This window comes from Macaca thibetana, chromosome 11 (assembly GCF_024542745.1).
Source record: "Macaca thibetana thibetana isolate TM-01 chromosome 11, ASM2454274v1, whole genome shotgun sequence".
NCBI lineage: Eukaryota > Metazoa > Chordata > Mammalia > Primates > Cercopithecidae > Macaca > Macaca thibetana.
In genome coordinates, this window is record NC_065588.1 from 51,440,658 (window position 1) to 51,456,515 (window position 15,858).

The 15,858-nt window shown below is 36.3% G+C and overlaps 3 protein-coding genes and 1 pseudogene across 29 annotated transcripts in view; 3 read left to right on the forward strand and 1 right to left on the reverse strand.

The window, feature by feature from the left end:
- BLOC1S1 (biogenesis of lysosomal organelles complex 1 subunit 1) overlaps positions 1 to 15,858 on the forward strand; it is a 1,086,347-nt gene that overhangs the window by 522,002 nt on the left and 548,487 nt on the right. The gene's annotated exons all lie outside the window — the stretch shown is intronic.
- The window catches only part of TMT1B (thiol methyltransferase 1B), a 686,675-nt gene that overhangs the window by 155,267 nt on the left and 515,550 nt on the right, over positions 1 to 15,858 (forward strand). The window lies entirely within an intron of this gene.
- LOC126931605 (heat shock factor protein 2-like) lies at positions 4,960 to 6,500 on the reverse strand (annotated as a pseudogene).
- LOC126931134 (olfactory receptor 9K2) lies at positions 10,977 to 12,954 on the forward strand. The gene has a single exon (XM_050748950.1). It carries the CDS (start codon positions 11,747 to 11,749, stop codon positions 12,752 to 12,754), a length of 1,008 nt encoding a protein of 335 aa, XP_050604907.1. The 5' UTR covers positions 10,977 to 11,746; the 3' UTR covers positions 12,755 to 12,954.

A 15,858-nucleotide genomic window follows, 5' to 3' on the forward strand; every position in this document is an offset into this window, starting at 1 on the left:
ACCATCAGAGAATACTATAAACACCTGTATGAAAATAAACGAGAAAATCTAGAAGAAATTGATAAACTCCTGAACAAATACACCCTGCCAAGACTAAATCAGGAAGAAGTCAAATCCCTGAATAGAACAATAACAAGTTCTGAAATTAAGACAGTAATTAGTAGCCTACCAACTAAAATAAGCCCAGGACCAGATGAACTCACAGCTAAATTCTTCCAGAGGTACAAAGAAGAGCTGGTACCATTCCTTCTGAAAATATTCCAAACAATAGAAAAAGAGGGACTCCTCTCTAACTGATTTTATGAGGCCAGCATCACCCTGATACCAAAACCTGGCAGAGACACAACAAAAAAAGAAAATTTCAGGCCAATATCTCTGATGAACATCGATGTGAAAATCCTCAATAAAATACTGGCAAACTGAATCCAGCAGTACTTCAAAAAGCTTATCTGCCACGATCAAGTTGGCTTCATCCCTGGGATGCAAGGCTGGTTCAACATACGCAAATCAATAAATGGAATCCATCACATCAACAGAACCAATGACAAAAACCACATGATTATCTCAACTGATGCAGAAAAGGCCTTCAACAAAATTCAACAGCACTTAATGCTAAAAACTCTCAATAAACTAGGTATTGATGGAATGTATCTCAAAATAATAAGAGCTATTTATGACAAATGCACAGCCAATATCATACTGAATGGGCAAAAGTTGGAAGAATTCCCTTTGAAAATCAGCATGACACAAGGATGTCCTTTCTCACCACTCCTGTTCAACATAGTATTGGAAATTCTGACCAGGGCAATCGGGCAACAGAAAGAAATAAAGGGTATTCATATAGGAAGAGAGGAAGTCAAATTGTCTGTTTGCAGATGACATGATTGTATATTAGAAAACCCCATTGTCTCAACCCAGTATCTCCTTAATCTGGTAAGCAACTTCAGCAAAGTCTCAGGATACAGAATCAGTGTGTAAAAATCACAAGCATTCCTCTACACCAATAATAGACACACAGAGAGCCAAATCATTAGTGAACTCCCATTCGCAATTGCTATAAAGAGAATAAAATACCTAGGCATACAACTTACAAGAAAGACCTCTTCAAGGAGAACTACAAACTACTGCTCAAGTAAATAAGAGAAGACACAAACAAATGGAAAAACATTCCATGCTCATGGATAGGAAGAATCAGTATCGTGAAAATGACCATACTGCCTAAAGTAATTTACAGATTGAATGCTATCCCCATCAAGGTACCATTGACTTTCTTCACAGAATCAGAAAAAACTGCTTTAAATTTCATATGGAACCAAAAAAGGCCCGTACAGCCAAGATAATCCTAAGCAAAAGGAACAAAGCTCAAGGCATCATACTTCCTGACTTCAAACCATACTACAAGGCTACAGTAACTGAAACAGCATGGTACTGGTACCAAAACAGATATATAGACCAATAGAATAGAACAGAGACCTCAGAAATAATGCCACACATGTCCTGCCATCTAATGTTTGACAAACCTGGCAAAAACAAGCAGTGGGGAAGGATTCCCTATTTAATAAATGGTGTTGGGGAAACTGGCTAGCCACATGCAGAAAACTGAAACCAGACCCCTTCCTTACATCTTGTACAAATATCAACTCAAGATGGATTAAAGACTTAAATGTCAGACCTAGAACAACAAAAAACCTAAAAGAAAACCTAGGCAACACCATTTAGGACATAGGCATGGGCAAAGACTTCATGACTAAAACAACAAAAGCAATGGCAACAAAAGCCAACATTGACAAATGGGATCGAATTAAACTAAAGAGCTTCTGCACAGCAAAAGAATCTATCATCAGAGTGAACAGACAACCTACAGAATGGGAGAAAATTTCGGTAATCTATCCATCTGACAAAGGGCATTTTTAAATTTTAACAAAGGGCTAATATCCAGAATCTACAAATAACTTAAACAAATATACAAGAAAAAAACAAACAACACCATCAAAAAGTGGGTGAAGGATATGAACAGACACTTCTCAAAAGAAGACATTTATGTGGCCAACAAACATATGAAAAAAAGCTCATCATCACGTGTCATTAGAGAAATGCAAATCAAAACCACAATGAGATACCATCTCATGCCAGTTAGAATGGCAATCATTAAAAAGTCTAGAATCAACAGATGCTGGAGAGGATGTGTTGAAATAGGAATGCGTTTACACTGTTGGTGGGAGTGTAAATTAATTCAGCCATTGTGGAAGACAGTATGGCGATTCCTCAAGGATCTAGAACAAGAAATACCATCTGACCCAGCAATCCAATTACTGGGTATATACTCAAAGGATTATAAATCATTCTACTATAAGGACTCATGCACATGTATGTTTATTGCCGCACTATTCACAATAGCAAAGACTTGGAACCAACCCAAATGTCCATTAATGATAGACCGGATGAAGAAAATATGGCACATATACACCATGGAATGCTATGCAGTCATAAAAAAGGATGAGATCATGTCCTTTGCAGGGACATGGATGAAGCTGGAAACCATCATTGTCAGCAAACTAACACAGGTACAGAAAACCAAACACAGCATGTTCTCACTCATAAGTGTGAGTTGAAAAATGAGAACACAGGGAGGGGAACATCACACACCAGGGCCTGTCGGGGGTGAAGGGCTATGGGAGAGATAGCATTAGGAGAAATACTTAATATAGATGAGGGATTGATGGGTGCAGCAAACCACCATGGCATGTGTATACCTACGTAACAAACCTGCATGTTCTGCATGTGTATCCCGGAACTTAAAGTGTAATAAAAAAGGTTATCGGTATTTATATACTTATAAAAGGTTTCATTAGTATATAAAATTGTTTTAATGATTAAATTATGAAATTCATGTAAAGTGCTTAGAAAAATGCTTGGCCCAAATTAAGTTTTGAATACATTTAATAAATTAGTTTGTTACTGCAGTTGTTGCAAGTTACTTCAAAACTTTTTAAAATAAGATGTATTAGTCATAGTTCTCTAGAGAGACAGGGCTAATAGGATAGATGCATATATGAAAGGGAGTTTATTAAGAAGTATTTACTCACATGATCACGAGGTGAAGTCCCACAATAGGCTGTTTGTAAACTGAGGAGTAAGGAAACCAGTCTGAGTTCTAAAATCTCAAAAGTAGGGAAGCTGACAGTGCAGCCTTCAGTCTGTGGCCAAAGGCCTGAGAGTGCTTGGCAAACTACTGGTATAGGTTCAGGAGCCAACAAGCTAAAGAACTTGGAATCCAATGTTTGAGGACAGGAAGCATCCAGCACAGGAGAAAGATGGAGGCCAGAAGACTTAGCCAGTCTAGTCCTTCCATGTTCCTCTGCCTGCTTTTATCCTAGCTTCACTTCACTGGCAGCTGAATAGATGGTGTCCACCAGATTGAGGATGGGTCTGCCTCTCCTAGTCCACTGACTCAACTGTTAATCTCCTTTGGCAACACCCTCACAGACACACCCAGGAACAATACTTTGCATCCTTCAATCCAATAATGTTGACACTCAATATTAACCATCACAAATGAACTATAAATGAATTCAATAAATTAAAAATGAATGAGCACTTATGCTGCATTCCAAATTATGATAAGTGTTATTGGATCTTGCAAATAATGCATTTCATTGTGAGGAACTGAAAATTCAATTGTTAATGTAAAATGACATGCATTAAATAACTAAAGCATAAATAGATGCTATCATATGTAGGGATAACTATAATAATATTTAAAAAGAGTATGGAGAAGTGATGCCAAGTTTGGCTACCGTAGCAAGACAATGGTAACTCTGGGGAGATATGAATGGAATCTTAAATATTGGTAGGATTTAGAACTAGATTCAAAGAGAATGTATCGGGTATAATTAAAATCAACGTGTTAAGCCTACACTGTGCAAGATGAATGGATGCAGTGAGACATCTCATCTGGTTTCATAGAGGTTACAATTTGGAGAGTAATAGAAAGCCCAATTTGCTAAATAGGAAATTGGGAAGTAACAAAATCTCTTAAGAAAGAAATGACATAATTAAAATAGTGTTTGAGAAAGATAAATCTGGAATCTTAAAAAGTAAATGCTGAGGAGAAAAAGGAAATCAGATAGGATTTTTAAAAAATAATGTTCAAGTTGAGTTGAGTAGGTACCAAATCTGGATTATCACTGTAGTAGTGGAAGTATAGAAAAAAGGGAAAACCCGGGGTTAATTATGAAGCACTATATTAAAAATGTTATCTGAGAAAGTAGAAAACATAGTGGTACCACTTACAGAAGTTTGATAACTAGCCTATTAATAAAAAAGCCTGTTAATAAATGTCACCAGTAGGCAATTGTATTAGTCTATTCTCACACTGCTATAAAGACATATCTGAGACTGGGTAATTTATAAAGAAAGAGGTTTAATTGACTCACAGTTCTGTATGGTTGAAGAGGCATCAGGAAACTACAATCATGGTGGAAGGTAAAGGGGAAGCAAGTACCTTCTTCACAAGGCGGCAGGAGAGAGAGAGAGAGAGTGAGGGGGAAACTGCCACAGACTTTTAAACCATCAGATCTTGTGAGAAGTCACTCACTATCACAGGAACAGCATGGGGGAAACCACCCCATGATCCAATCACTCCCACCACTTCCCTCCCTTGACACACAAAGATTACAATTTGAGATGACATTTGAGTGGGGACACAGAGCTAAACCATATCAGCAACACACGTGTGTGTGTGTGTGTGTGTGTGTGTGTGCACGCGTGCATGTAGGCTTGTCGTGTATGGCCTTTATTGTGTTGAGGTATAGGTATATTTCTTCTCCACATATTTTTTGAGAGTTTTTTATTATATTATTAAAAGATGTTTGATTTTGTCAAATGTTTTTTTTTCTGCATCTATCGAGATGATCATATGGTTTATGTTCTTCATTATGTTAATATAGTATACCATATTTATAGATTTTTGTTTGCGTGTTTGCACTGTAGGATAAATTTCACTTGATCAACTTCTATGGATTTATCTACAGAGGACATAACTTCTGGTGATGCTGTTGTACTCACCTGTTCAACAGAAGAAGCAGGGGTCCCATCGAGGAATGCAAGAAGTGGAAAGGCAGTGTACTGGATAAGCTGCTCATCTGGCTTGGATTTAGATTTTCTTCCCTCTTCCCAACTGGCTGAACTACATTGTTCTTGTAGTTTCTAATCCTTTTTTCTCAGAGTCAACCAGGAGACCTGGGTCTATGCTAAATTGTCTTCCTGATAGCACGACTTGGAAGTCCTCTAAACTGCAATCAATACTGTTAAGATAATCCAACAACTCAACCTTTCCCAAAAGACTGATGTTATCATTCAAAATGGAATCCATCATGGTCACTGGGTCTTCTGAGGTCAGAATGGATGAGCCATTTAGTAGACAGCACTAGACATGAGAGGGTTGCCCTCATCACTGCCTGAACTTAGGGATTCGCTGGCTGGTTCACTCTGCTCTCCACTCTGAATGGCAGGTGCATACTCATCTTCATTGTCATCTTCAACGGTGACAATATCAGGGTACTGGGTACAATTGGAGGGACCATATATAACATCCTGGATATATATATATATATGATATAATATATGGATATGATATAATATCCCAGTTTCTGGAATAACTGGGATATCTTCTTCATTTGCATTATCATCAGTAACATTGTAAATAATGATGTCATCTGAAATCATCTCCCTTGGCTTTAAAACTTCAGTCCTACTGTGTGGAACTTTATGATGGTAATTATCAGTTGGTTCTTTGACTATGTGCTGAAACAGATTCTTCTTTTGGGCTCCATTAGTGTTTAAAGTAGAGGCCTTTTATGTTTTAAACTCACAAGTTGGTTATTTTGAACCTGTGTAACAATAAACTGGACAATCTTTCGAATAACTTGTTGCTGTTGTGCATGCTTTGCTTGTGATTCTGACACCTCCTTTCAAAGGGACTCATTCTCACTTTTTAATTCAGAAAGCCTGTACTCAACAGTTTCCTGTTTTATTTGAACCTTCTGAGCACTACTTATAATTTTTTTAAAAAATTTTCCTGATGAATTTTTATTTTCTTCTGGTTTTGAAGATGAAACCTTCCTTTTAATGTTCTCCAACAAGTCATCCTGTCCTTGTTTGAAATAAGGATGCTGAAATTCTACAGGACCATCTCTTTCCTGCTTTACAATTCCAGAGTCGATATGTACTGCTTTACGGAAACCATACATATTCAGTTGCCTCACAAAGTTTGCCATGTTATTGTGCTTGAAATATTTGGGAAGAATTTCCTTTGCAAATCATTGCTCATCCAAGACCAGAAAACTTTGGCCATTCTGCTTCCAGGTGATGATCTCGTTAGTGTGGGTTTCCTCCACAAGCGTCCACATCTTGCTGAGGAAAGCCGGCACGTTCGAACTCTGCTTCATTGTTAACGCAGCACAGGGATTCCAAACTCTACACCCAAACGCTGTGGTAGCGTCGGCGGCAGCGACCGGAATCATTTATTAAAGATTCAGTTGTTGGACCAACTGGATGTCATTGCTTTAGAAAGGTGAGTAACTGTCATCCAGGATATAATCTGTGCTCTTCGTTAGCAACAAATATATGAAGCAATTACAGGTCGAAGTACAAGGGTTCAAAATGGGAATGTCAGCCACCACTGTAAAACCTATCAACTCACTCTCAACTTTTTTTTTGCTGGATGCCTGCATGACATTTGTCCCTGCTGAATGAATATTCTTACTGCTTAACGAGGGATAATTTTACTAGGGGAACACAACAATTGATAAAATGAGCTCTAAATTCAGTCTCTTTACTGAACACATTCATTTTGCTGAACCAACAGGTTAAAAAAAAAAGCTTTGTATTCTCTTGGGTAAATTATTCTTATTAGCAACAGATATTAATAGAAGGAGTATAGCAGTAACCTAGAACATTTTCCAGAAACCCTTCTAATACTTTCATAACTCATTGTAAATATTAATGAACAACCACAGCAATTAATCACAGGCAGGACCACAGGGTCTCGGATCCTTCAACGGTGAAGTTTGTGTCACCCTACCAGCAAACAACTTCAAGATATTGAGGCTGATGTTCAGACAAAAGGTAATATGGAGTAAATAAATATCAATATTGCCTTTAACTAGCTGCATATATGACAACTTTATGAGCCATCATTATTTTCTCCTCTTTCCATCCATTCCCCTTTTCTTCCTATTTTACATATATGCATTTATAGCAGTTAAAGAGTTATCAAAGACAAATTATGATTTTTTTGCTGATATAGAACAGTTCTTTAAATTATTTTGAACTATATACAGTGACTGATGAGAAGTTACCAACTTAATACATAACACCTGAGTAAACAACTTTAAAGCGATTAAAATTACAATATAAACCCAACTTTAGATCCAGTTAATCATTTGGCCTTTACTTGATGGATTAGAAGGAATTTGTTGGATTTTGCCCATATCATGGTCATGCTATTCTATCTTTTCTTATCAATTACTATTGAGAAAATATAGTTAAAAAGTCACCAAGGAGAGATTTGGGTGAATGGAATTCTGAAAGTAAATATGAAATTAACTTTATGACTAGGACCCAAAATTTTCCTACAAATTGCATGATGAACCACAACATTTCCTTTCATATCTATTTCTACTTGCTTATCAAAAACTGTGCTATAATGATAAATTGAAAATGCTTCTTTTTCAATGAAGAAATTAAAATTAAAAGATCCTTGTAGTTTTTCCTAAAGAATGTCTCATATGTACTTTAAGTCCTCTTAGGCTTTTAAAAAAAATCTAGAGTCTCTGAGGTCTTCACGGATCTTGCTTCTAGATCCTAGAGGTCTTATTAATTAATCAACTTGTTTTCTTCTCTCCCAGAGGTACTGTCTCCCAGAAGACAAAGGAAATCTCAATACTGCAATTATATGAAAAAGTTATAGCAAAACCAAAGCCCTCATGGATAACTGCTGTTGATATTTTGGCAGTATTCAGAAATGCCAAAGAGCTCAAGACCTCTACTTGCATATCCATGGCAATCTGTCCTCTTGCCTTGAAAGAGTCCAAGCTTCTGAGAATGCAGGATAGATAATATCCTATGGATTGATTTCTCAGGTTCACTTTGCATAACTATAGACTATAGTTCCTGGAATTACTTCAGTTTTGGCAGAACATGATTTGAAAAATTCACCTTGACTCTCTTATAAAAAGGACTATAAAATTTTTTAGGAAATCAACTACCAAAAAAAGGACTGTTTTTAAAATAGAGCAATGAGGCACATAAGCCACATTTATCTATAGGAAGAATCTAAAACTGTAATAATAAATGTGCATTTGTGGGGAATGATTCATTTTATTTCAAAGTAATGATTTTTCAGTACTTATAATTATGACAGTCATTAATTAACTGTGTTTATCCTTTCTAGAATTAAAACAATAAACAGAGGAAAACATTGGAACTCTGCTGCTTCATTATTAACAGAGTCTGACAAGTTACTAAACAATACAAGGTAAAAGTAACTTTTAAAACATGTTAGTTTTTGAAAAATAAGTCACAGACTGACTACTTGTTCTTGGCTTCTCCGGGAAGAACTCTCTTTTCCAGTAAAAAAGGTAATCAGCAATGCATTTATTAACATTTATAATGTAATGGCCGGGCGCGGTGGCTCAAGCCTGTAATCCCAGCACTTTGGGAGGCCGAGATGGGCGGATCACGAGGTCAGGAGATCGAGACCATCCTGGGTAACACAGTGAAACCCCGTCTCTACTAAAAATACAAAAACTAGCCGGGTGAGGTGGCAGGCGCCTGTAGTCCCAGCTACTCGGGAGGCTGAGGCAGGAGAATGGCGTGAACCCGGGAGGCGGAGCTTGCAGTGAGCTGAGATCCGGCCACTGCTCTCCAGCCTGGGCGACAGAGCGAGACTCCGTCTCAAAAAAAAAAAAAAAAAACAAAAACAACAAACAAACAAAAAAAAAACATTTATAATGTTATAATGTTTATAACAGTTAATGATATAAATTTATTTTAATAAATTTGTTTTTTATTCTTCTCTGATTCTACATGCTCATTATCATTCAGCTTTTTTCTATGTAATAAATATGTACTGAATTATTGTAATTCACTAGACTCAGAACATTATGTTGACAATACACAGCAAACAAGCTGAGTTTGATGTTAAGGATATTATTTTCAAGAGAGGAAAATTAACATTTAATAATAATATTAAATTATAATGTTGGAATGAGTTTGATAGGAATAAATCTTAGAAATTAAAATAATCTGTTTTGCCTCTAGATGAGAATAAAACAAAGATAAATGATATATATTATTTTTCAAAAAATGATTTTTCATGCTTACTTCAGTCAGCTTTCTTTCACTTCTTAAATATCTTACACCTTTCCAGACCGTAAGTGCAATCTAATGTAAGCTCTTACTACTTTTTAATTATTTACATATCTAATTTTTGATAAAATGGGTGAATATTTTATTTTCAACATTTAATACAGTCTTAAATAATGATAACATCTTATGCAACTTTTCTCTTAATAATCTTTTTTCTCAGGCAAAATATTCCATTTCTCCAAGATTTCTTTATCTCTCTAAACTTTCAACAGATTGATTCTTCCCCTCAACTGAGAATGTTTTGTCCAAAAACGAATGTATGTATTATTAATTTTCAACCTAATAAGCATTATTTGGTATGAATAGTGGGACTGAGCACTGAAGATTATAATGAAAATAATGGCTAACATTTACTGAATACTTACTTTACCATAAATGGTGCTAAGTGATTTATGTACATATGTCATTTTCTATTCCCAAGAAAACTTTGAGGACTCTTATTTCCACTTCATATATGAGAATACAGTAGCACAGAGAGAGAGCATAAGTAACTTGTCCAAGGTCCCATTTAGAAAGTGAGTGAAGCAGAACTGGAGCCTAGATTTATTTAAACCTAAAACCTGTACTAACCACTGCAGTATTAAATAGATAGTTTTTATGTTTTTCTCTGTTTCTGCATGATCATTATCATTCAACTTTTATCTATAATAAATATGTATTGATTAATTACCATTTACCAGACACATAATGTTATGCTAACAATATATGGAGAACAAATTGAATTTTGTCTTAAGTAAGCTATTGTCAAGTGAAAAATAATTAATATGTAATCTCAATATTAAAATATGGTGATAGTTGGTCTCTTCAATTGTCTTTGGATGAGGTGTTTTGACCCAGGTTGAAGAATTAGATATTTTATTTGGAAATATGAAATTTTAACTAAACTCTAAAGTGCAAGCAGAATTAAGGTAGGGGAACAGGAAGGGTCCTTTATTAAAAGCTGATATAGTACAGTGATTAATCATTAATGATGATTAAAAGCATGGATTCTGAAGCCAGTTTTCTTGGCTTCAAATCTTGATTCTCACTCTAGTAAGTGAATTTCAGCAGACTTCATTTCTCTATACCTCAATTTCCTCATCTGTAAACTTGGGAATATAATAATACCCACCTCATGTTATTATTGTATGGATTAAATGAGCTACTATGAAAGCATTTAGAAAAGTGTCTGGCACATGAAAAGTGCCATGTACATATTTGTTATTATTGTTGCCTAGACAGAATCATGCACAGAAGGCCCTTAGGACAAAGAAAGAGTGCTTGTATTGTTAACATATGATGTTAAAAAATCTATTTGAGCAGTAATGAGTTAATAATGGCTACAAAAGTTGTATTCGGGGCAAACAAAAGTGTAATCAACAATGCCCCCATATGTATCCTTTGCAGTACTAATTTCTAAAGTAACTCCTTTATCTGGAGAGGAGTTCTACTGTAGATCTCTATTTAAAGAACTGCAAGTCACATGGACACATAGAGGGGAAAAACACACTGGAACCTTTTGGAGAGTGGAGGATGGGAGGAGGGAGAGGATCAGGAAAAATAACTAATGGGTGCTGGGCTTAATACTTCAGTGATTAAATGATCTGTACAGCAAAACCCCATGACACAAATGTACCTATGTGACAAACCTGCACTTGCACCCCTGAACTTAAAATAGAAGTTAAAACAAAGATCTCCAAGTCTTGGGATCAAGAAATGAAAGGAAGTTTTCTTTATGAAAGTACTTTGATGGCCCATCTGGGACAGAAATTTTTGAATGTGAGTACTAATAATTTGTGCTTGGTTGTGCACACCTTTTATCTTAGCGGGTACATAACTTCCATCAGAATCCAGTTTCCATGACTCGTGAAAGGTAATTGCACTTCACAAGTAGTTTTTTTTTTTTTTTTTTTTTTTAACTCAGTCACTTCCTTTATATTCGTTGGTACTCCAAATTAAGTCCCTGTTTTCCTAAACTTGACTACTAAAACCCCAAATATCTCCCAACCCAAACTACCTAATGTGCTTCCCAAAGTCATTTATTAAATTGGTTTTGCTCTCTTCCAGTCAGTGCTTCATGATGTTGAAGTTATTATGTGACTCATGAGTGGGAAATGTATAGAGAAGTGACACTTGGAAATGTGAAAGGCATTTGGGTAGAAAGGCATTGTATTAGATGCAGAGGCAAAAAACCTAACTCTACCACTTAAAGAATTAAGAAATACAACTAATCTTTGGTTTCAACAGCAATTGGTTGGCTTTAAGTCACCGTATACTTATGAGGCTAAAATTAAAATAGCTTTGTAAATCTTAATATCATAAGAGATTATTTGTAATGCTAGGATCCAAACCAAGAGTTCATTTGTATATTTTGCCCTGTGCCTCTCAACAGGTTTCTACCATGGGTGACAGGGGAGCAAGCAATCACTCAGAAATGACTGACTTCATTCTTGCAGGCTTCAGGGTCCGCCCAGAGCTCCACATTCTCCTCTTCCTGCTATTTCTGTTTGTTTATGCCATGATCCTTCTAGGGAATGTTGGGATGATGGCCATTATTATGACTGATCCTCGGCTGAACACACCAATGTATTTCTTCCTAGGCAATCTCTCCTTCATTGATCTTTTCTATTCATCTGTTATTGCACCCAAGGCTATAATCAACTTCTGGTCTGAAAGCAAGTCTATCTCCTTTGCAGGCTGTGTGGCCCAGCTCTTTCTCTTTGCCCTCTTCATTGTGACTGAGGGATTTCTCCTGGCGGCCATGGCTTATGACCGCTTTATTGCCATCTGCAACCCTCTGCTCTACTCTGTTCAAATGTCAACACGTCTCTGTACTCAGTTGGTGGCTGGTTCCTATTTCTGTGGCTGCATTAGCTCAGTCATTCAGACCAGCATGACATTTACTTTATCTTTTTGTGCTTCTCGGGCTGTTGACCACTTTTACTGTGATTCTCGCCCGCTTCAGAGACTATCTTGTTCTGATCTCTTTATCCATAGAATGATATCTTTTTCCCTGTCATGTATTATTATCTTGCCTACTATCATAGTCATTACTGTATCTTATATGTATATTGTGTCCACAGTTCTAAAGATACACTCTACTGAGGGACGTAAGAAGGCCTTCTCCACCTGCAGCTCTCACCTGGGAGTTGTGAGTGTGCTGTATGGTGCTGTCTTTTTTATGTATCTCACTCCTGACAGATTTCCTGAGCTGAGTAAAGTGGCATCCTTATGTTACTCCCTAGTCACTCCCATGTTGAATCCTTTGATTTATTCTCTGAGGAACAAAGATGTCCAAGAGGCTCTAAAAAAACTTCTAGAGAAGAAAAATATTAGTCTTTGATTATTTCTCTTGCACTGATTGTATTGTGTCTATTTATTTAATATACATGTGGTCATTAATAAAAGTTACTCTCCTGAATGTCATAAAAATACTTTTAGTAGATTTTTTCATGTGATGTACTCTTTCCATATTTTACTTTTTACCCCCCAAGACATCATTAATTCTGAAAATCTTGGATATTGGAGCTATCCTGGACATGAGGGAAGTATTTTTATGATAAACCCTCTTACTGGTCTTCAACATTTTATTTCACAGAATTTATATCTATTGATTCTTGTGGCATAATGTAGAACAATATTTTTTATTTTGTTATAGTGCTTCAGCAAAATTTTGTCTGGTGTTTGTCTTTGGGATTGCCCATCCTTCCTACACACAATCATGGGTAGTTGACAAAGATGCCCAGATTATTTTTAAATAAAATATGTCTTTAATTTTGTAGCTAGTTTCATTAGCATGCTAAATGTGTATTAAGTTTTCACCTTGATCAAATATTTTATGTGAGCTACATAGAAAGGAAGTGCTAATAATAAGACACAAACTCTAAGTAATCTTTATACATTAATTTGGAAAACTTTATGCTTCATTATTGTGGAGTGCTCTAAGGTACTGCTAGGTGCTGGGTCCCAGTGCAAAGAACTAAAATAGGAAATAGAGATCTTCAAACATTTTGAGCAATCATTCCCTTGATTTTGATTTTCATGATTTTTTCTTGTGTTAATAATTGCTAAGGAATAATTAATAAAGGTATAGAATCAGGGAAGTCATCCAAACAGATTATGATCCAAAATTTACTTATTGATGCCTTTTCATATAGGTGTATATTTGATTAACTTTATTGAATATCTGTATAATATGTTCTGGCCTTATGGTGGGCTCGGGGATAAATAACCTCATTCTTTTGGAAGTTTAAAAGTTAGTGCAATATTAAAATCCTTAGGCATAAAACCAAAATCCAGACATTTTGCCAAAGGTACTCAAAGAGATCACAAAGTGGGGTGCCCTAAAGAAGGTGGTTGGTAATTAGAGAAACCCTTCTTGGGCTACATGAAACGTTGATCAAAGGGGGATTAGATTGAAGTCAGGAAACCTGCTACAGTGGTTTATAATATTGATGTGGGTTTAAAGGTATGCCGATATTAGTGAACAAAAGCAGATTTTTAAAACTGCAGGTAAGTGAAGAGAATGTACAAAAGAAGGTATGTCACCCCATTTTTGAAATTGAGTGTGTGTGTGGTCATGGTACAAACAGATAAAAAGTATAGGAGCTCTCAGAAAACCTGAAATAAAGGGGGAAGTTTCTTGCCTTGATGAACATGTATAAAAAACCTACAGTGAACATTATATTAAATGACAGGAAACTAGAAGGTTTCTTGCTATTATCAGGAAAAATGCAAAGATGCCTTCTGTCACCACGTCTTTTCAATATTTTAATGAACGTGCTAGCTAATGCAACAAGAAAAGAAAAGGAAATGAAAGTGTTATGAACTGAATGGTATTCCCTCAAAATTCATGCAGTGAAGCCCTAAACCCTAGTACTTCAGAATATGACTTTAATTAGTGATAGGGTCTTCAAAGATTTAATTGAGTTAAAATAATGCTTTAGGATAAGTCTTAATTCAATATCATTTGTGTCCCTATAGAAAGAGGAGATTAGGGCACACAGAGGGACATGAGGGATGCATGTGCACAGAACATCAACCATGTGAAGAATCAACAAGAGGGCAGCTATCTGCAAGCTGAGGAAAGAGGGCTCAGAGAAAACCAACTCTGCTAAAACCTTGATCTTGGACTTCTAGCCTCCATCACTAAGAAAATTAATTTATGTTGTTTAAGAAGCCAGTCTGTGGTGTTTTATTATATGATCTCCAGCAAATTCATATGAATAGATCTATAAATTAGAAAAGAAGAGAAAACATTCCTTGTTTGTAGATAATATGATTATCTATGTAGAAAATTAAAAATAATAAAAAACCACCCTTCTGAAACTAATAAGTGGTTATACCAAAGTTGCTGAATATAAGGTTAATATACAAATGCCAATTTCTTTTCTACATACCAGCAATGAATATTTGGATTTTAAAATTAAGAACAGAATTCTGTAGGCGACATAAGCAAGAAGGCAGTATAGGAATTTCTAGCCCTGGTTCCCTCACAGAAACACTGATTTAACAATGAACCAAAATACCTTTATGAGAATTCCAGAATGCACTTAAGAAGTTGCAGTACCCCCAGGCAACCGCAAAGCCAAGGAAAGCTACAATGACATGGGTAAGAAGAGAAATTTCACTTTGTCCACATCAGCTACTCTACCAAGCTGGCACAGCTCTGCAGTAGGACAGCACCCTGCATCATGACTTCTCCCTTGGGAACAAAGATAACAGTGGAGAATCCAAGCCAGAATCCAATATTCTAGCTTTTCAGAGGGCTGCAGGAAGGACTAATTTCTGTCATTCTCCACTAAGAGCACTGATGGAACTAGCATAGTTTTAATGCCTGGGGGCTTCTGAGAACAAAGGAGAGTGTGTATATGGGGTGGGAGTCGAGGTGGTTTGCTGTAGCTAGCATGGTTAGGCAGAATCAGAAAAAGCCACATAACTTGAGCCTTCTACCTCAGAGGCAAGGAGAGTGGCAGAGTGTACATCTGGTTGTAGGCTTTTTGGAAGGCTGCTTTAAGGAATGGAATCAGTTTTGCCTGACTAAGGATGCTGATGAGGAGCAGCATACTTTGGATACCTGGTGACCACTGAAATCAAGGCAAGACAGTACTAGAGAAAAAGAAACTAGTAATTGGTTCTGAGAAACTGCATGAACAGGTTCAGAGAAGTCACATTTTCCCCCAAAAGTTTTCACATATCCCTGGAATTTCCAGCAGGGCTGACTGGGGAGGGTCTCTTATACAAAGCCAGTTTGTAAAGGCTGGTAGCGGTGGCTGTTTTTTCAAATGTGTGGGTTCCAGCATAAAGTTATGAGACACATGACACATATGAGACATATAAGACACATGAAGAAAGCGATAAGCAAAGAAACAAGGCTCAAAATAGGAACAAAATAAATCTTCAGTGACAATTCTAAAGATTTAGAGATATATAAAGAATTGGAGATAT